The sequence below is a fragment of the Portunus trituberculatus genome, chromosome 21, assembly GCF_017591435.1.
Source record: "Portunus trituberculatus isolate SZX2019 chromosome 21, ASM1759143v1, whole genome shotgun sequence".
Lineage (NCBI taxonomy): Eukaryota > Metazoa > Arthropoda > Malacostraca > Decapoda > Portunidae > Portunus > Portunus trituberculatus.
Genome location: NC_059275.1, coordinates 16329733 through 16334732, shown reverse-complemented (window position 1 = coordinate 16334732; position 5000 = coordinate 16329733). Strand labels below are relative to the sequence as shown.

The following is a 5000-nucleotide window of genomic DNA, read 5'->3' as shown; positions in this document are numbered from 1 at the left end:
GGAGGTTTCTAGTGGAGCACAGTGCCACACTCTAGAATCTTAGCCATTGGACAGCTAGCCATGTGTACTTCCTCAGCATTCCTATCTGATGCTTGAATTGAAGAGTGAATGGATAAATAGATGCCTACATGAATAGATTAGAGTGTGTTAGGAGTGAGAAAGTAGTATTAGACATTTAGCCTGGGATGAGCAGGGAATCATGAGAGTATAAGTTGACCTAATCTAATTTATCGAGCCTTTATTCTGAAAACCTTTGTTCCCTCACCAGGGTTGCATATTTTCAAAAGCCAAAGAGATGGTTAGTTATGTTCTTAGTAGTGTTTATTTTTCACATTGGTGGTGCAGATATTCTGTTTGACTGTCACTAGAATCATGAAAGCTTCCTGTGTTTCTCTGAGTGTTTCTCATCCTTGCAAGCCCCTGTAACTTCCACCAGAGCCTGTCAAAGGTAGCTGAGAATAAGATGAAGTTTTTCTTTTAGAATGGAGACACTTGTTATCTTATTATTTTGGTGGGCAAGACTCAAAGACTGTCAGAATTTATAGAGAAGAGAAAGATGTTATGAGTGCCTTCTCCCATTGGTAGTGTAACTTTTGCTAAGCTTATGTTTGAATCTTGAAAACAGCCTTGAAAGCCTCAATAGCTTCCATTAGAGCCTGTTAAAGGTAATTGAGATGAGACGACGAAACATTTTAGAATAAAGACCTGTGTTATGCTGTAATAGTGCGATAGACACATGAACTGTCTGAATTTGCTGAGAACAAAGATACAAGACAAAATCATGATATCAATACATGAGAGAGACGAACAGAAAAGAACAGAGAAAAAATGATGGTGTGAGTACATGAGAGAGACGAGGAATGGATAGCAGAGAGCAGCTGAGGGTGTGTTAGTGTGAGGTGTGAGGGACTGGAAGTAAGTCATGACCTCTTTGGCGCGGCACACAAACAAAAGAGGCCAGGCATTGGAAGGACTTAATGGATGCGTCACTTTACTCATTCTTCTCTCACAAGCAAAGAAGAAGGTCACGTGGTGGGGAGGGAGATATTTCCCCAGTGTGTGGACTGTGGAGTATCTTGCCAGACTGTTTAGTGTCTTATTAGTGTGCATTGCTGTAAACTCTGTCCTTCTGGTTAAATGTAAGTTCGTGTTGAAGAAAGAGGCATTAAAGTGGAAAAATGACGATGTGCAGTAGTTTCTCTCTGTATGGATAATGTAGTGTTGAAGAAAGAAGCAGGAGAAAATTATGTAGCTTGTCTTGTTCTTGTTTCTTTTGGAAAAATATGTATTTGTAGCTTTCTCTTATGAATAGTTTGTGTTTGAGAAAAAAAATAGAAAAGAGAACATACATAATTGTCTTTTCCTATGAATATAAATTTGTGTTGAAGAAATAGATTAAAGATAATATGAACTTAATTTACTGATAAGATAGGAAAAGATATGTTCCTGTATTTAGATGCATTAATTACCAAAATAGATGAAGGGACAAACAAATAGATTAATGAATAAATCAAAAGAAGTAGGTCAGATATAGAATAGCAAAAAGCTAAATTCTGTGCACTGATCTCATAAAACTTCTATTTTTTGCAAGATTCTCAGATATGTTTGGTATTTATGATGGTGTCTTGTATGAAGTGTGAATTTGCATGACACCGCACCTCGCCTGGCTGTGTGGGTGGTGGTGGAGGTGGTGGGGGTGGTGGTGGTGGTGGTGGTGGTGGTGGTGATGGTGGTGGTGGTGGTGGTGGAAGCTGCTGGGTTTTACATCATGAATTTTTATCTTTTTATTTGAAGAGTCTGGTTTGTTTGTTTTCTGTCAATTACAAGAGAACGCAGCAGGGAGTGAGTATCAGAGGTGTTGCCGTCCCTGCTGCTGATGGTGTAGTGTCAGTAGGAGGGGGAATAGTAATACAGTGACTTACTGATGCATCATGAAGACAGTGCACATCATCTCTATCACCACCTGCAGGAAAGAAAAGAATTAATGAGATTAGATGTTCCCCTTAATGGCACAACCAGCAATAGTTATGCAGTCTCTTGTTTATACACTACTAAAACCACTGTACAGAAATGATGATCAGTGAAAGGTAAAGATTTTCTATTGTGTAGCTGGTGTGATCTTAACCCCCTTCAGTACTGTGATGCATTTTACCTTGATTTTTGGGTATGATTAGAATATTTTATTGACATTAGGAAGGGTCTATGGATGTCAGAAGATTAATGACCACAGTCTTCACTATTTTAATCCCCCACATAAGTTTCTGAAGCTTTAGAAAATCACCAAATAGTAAGCAGAATGAATAGGAAAACACATCATGGTACTGAATAGATTAAGAGGTGCCTGGTGAACAACAAAGGCCTCAGTGTGCTTTGTGATTGATCCTGTTACTGCTAAATATTTTTTTTAAGGATCTCCAACTGTTAAGGCTTATTGTAGGTATGTTTTTTAAGTAATTTCTTATAAGCAGCCTCTGTAACCTAGGAAAGATGGACTTGACCTTCTGTTTCCTTATTCTGTATGTGTCATTGCAAACATTACTGTGTTCTGAATATTAACAAAGGACAGTCTTAAAGTGAAAGTGTGAAGGTACTGTGTGTCAGGTGGCAGGGAGGTTGAGCTTGGGATGTTTGTACCTTTAAGCACAGCCGGTGAGCTTTCCATCAACAGCTGCATTCGTTTCTCTTTTTATAACGAGACACTTCATTTAAAACTACTGATATGTTACTTGTACGGTTACCCAATGAATTGATGTAGTAATGTACAGAATAATCCGAACAAAAGCCTGCAAATTTTTCATCAACAGCCTCATTTGTTTATCAGTTATGGATCCTAATAAGTCACATGTACAACTACCCAGTGTCTTGATGTTGTATTGTACCAATTAGTAAAATCTTTTATTAGACAGCTACCTCCGTCCTTCACGTCCCCAGCTCTCTTAGTCTTTATTGAGCTCTTTTAACATGAAGCAGTTTTGTAGTCCATACCTCTCTATTTGATCTATTAAGAGATTCACTGGACTTTGTGTCATTGGGGGAGGTGTACCATTGTGTTGTGTAATGTTGTGCTGTGTAATGTCACCTTGTTATCTTCACCATGCCCAGAGTTGTAGTGAGAGTAACAGTTTTACATATTCTTCCTCATCAAATATGCTGCCTCCTGTTCGCACCATCACCATCTGCCACCATCACTGCCCTTCCCTTTCATGGTAATCTGTTGTCTGTGCCCACTACACAAGCTCTGTTTGAACCTGCTGTTGACTTTGTTTGGATCATTAATGTGATTTTACTCTATTCTAAGTAGATTAATATTTGTCAGCTGGATGTTAATTGAATGGTTTGAGTCAATAAACATCTATCTGTGTATACCTCTATCTGTCTGTCTATCTATCCATCTATCCATCCATCCATCTATCTATCTGTACATCTATCTTCTTTTTTTTTTTTTTATAAAGTTTGTGTCTTATTTTCACAGGATTGGTGTTTTGTCAGTTGAATAATGCAGATTTTTTTTTTCTATTTTTCTTTAAGTGAGTTAATTTTATCTGTCTGCCAATTTATCAATCAGTCTGTATGTCTGTCTGTCTATCTTTCTATATCAATGTTTCTCTTGTCCCACATACTTTCAATACCCAATTAAATGTCAATAAACATGAATCGCTCTGTGTCTGTCTATCTCTCAGTTTATATATATCAGTATATAGATCCACTGAGTGACTAATAGTGTTTATGCATCTCTCAGCTCTCCCTTTGCCAGGTACCAAGGTCAATAAATAATCAATCAGTCAGTCTATCTATATCTATTTATCTATCTCACTCTAAAAATTCATGGAGTGACGAATAGAGTGATTGCATCTCTTTTGTCTCTCCCTCTGCCAGGCACCAATGTCACCACCCTGAACAGCAGCTACTGTCCCCAGGGAATGTTCAGGTGTAATAATGGCATCTGTCTTGAGTACGCCTACCTCTGCAATGGCCATGACGACTGTAGTGACTTCTCAGACGAGGACTTTTGTAGTGAGTCTTTAACCCTGTTCTGAAATGTCTCTGTACCACACCTCAGTCCCCAAAATTCAAAAGGCTCTAGTCTAGTTCAAGTGACATGGGGTTTTTATTTAATGGTGTGTTTATGGGTCTCATGACAGATTAACAACATTTCTTTGTTATAAACTTGAGAAATGGTATCAAGATTGGTTAATAATTTGTTGCCTTTGAAAACAGTTGTGTTAAGAGAACAAAGCATTTCTGAACATGGGCCTTAATAATGTTGTCTTTGAGGTTTGATGGTGTTAATGATAGAGATAAGAATGATTTATTGCCTTTGAGCAAGTAGTATATATCTTAGTTGTGAATATGTACATGCAAGTAAGGTTGTGAATTGTTGGTGTTTGTATATATCATTGTTATAACTTGAGTATTTTATTTGTCTTAGAGGTGTTTGGTTATGAAAAAGTGTCTTGAGCCACAAAAATGTACATGGACTCATAAACCATCAACCTCACAGGGAAAAATAAAGACATTAAATGGGATTGTGATGGTGAGTTGGTGTTCATTGAGAAACTATTTAGCAACATGATACAACTTTCTGACTGGAACACTCTCTGTTTTGCTGCAGATGTGAATGAATGTGCATTGCCAAACCAGTGCCAGCATAAGTGTATTGACAAGGCCATCGGGTACTCCTGCCAGTGCCACGAGGGTTATGTCAACAATGTCAACGACTCGAGACAGTGTGAGGATGTCAATGAATGTGAGGAGTCGCCATGTGCTCACTTTTGCCACAACACACGGGGCTCCTACCACTGCAGCTGTGCCGAGGGCTATGTGGCGGAGAACAACGGCCACATATGCCGAGCAAACTCCTGTGAGTCTTGAAAATAGAGAACAGTTTTAATGGGCTTGTGGTCTTCTGAGGTTCAAGGTGATGTGAACTTGCTTAGACTTTTGAAAGGAAATGTTTGGGTCATATTGGAAAAGTAAGTTTATTTTTATCTTTTGGAGTG

At 38.4% G+C, this 5000-nt stretch overlaps 1 protein-coding gene across 1 annotated transcript in view; it reads left to right on the top strand.

Annotated features, from left to right (window-relative positions):
* LOC123507048 (prolow-density lipoprotein receptor-related protein 1-like) overlaps positions 1–5000 on the top strand; it is a 126650-nt gene that overhangs the window by 85563 nt on the left and 36087 nt on the right. The window contains 2 exon segments of the mRNA XM_045259567.1: positions 3877–4014; positions 4613–4861. Coding sequence (XP_045115502.1) covers positions 3877–4014; positions 4613–4861 — 387 coding nt within the window.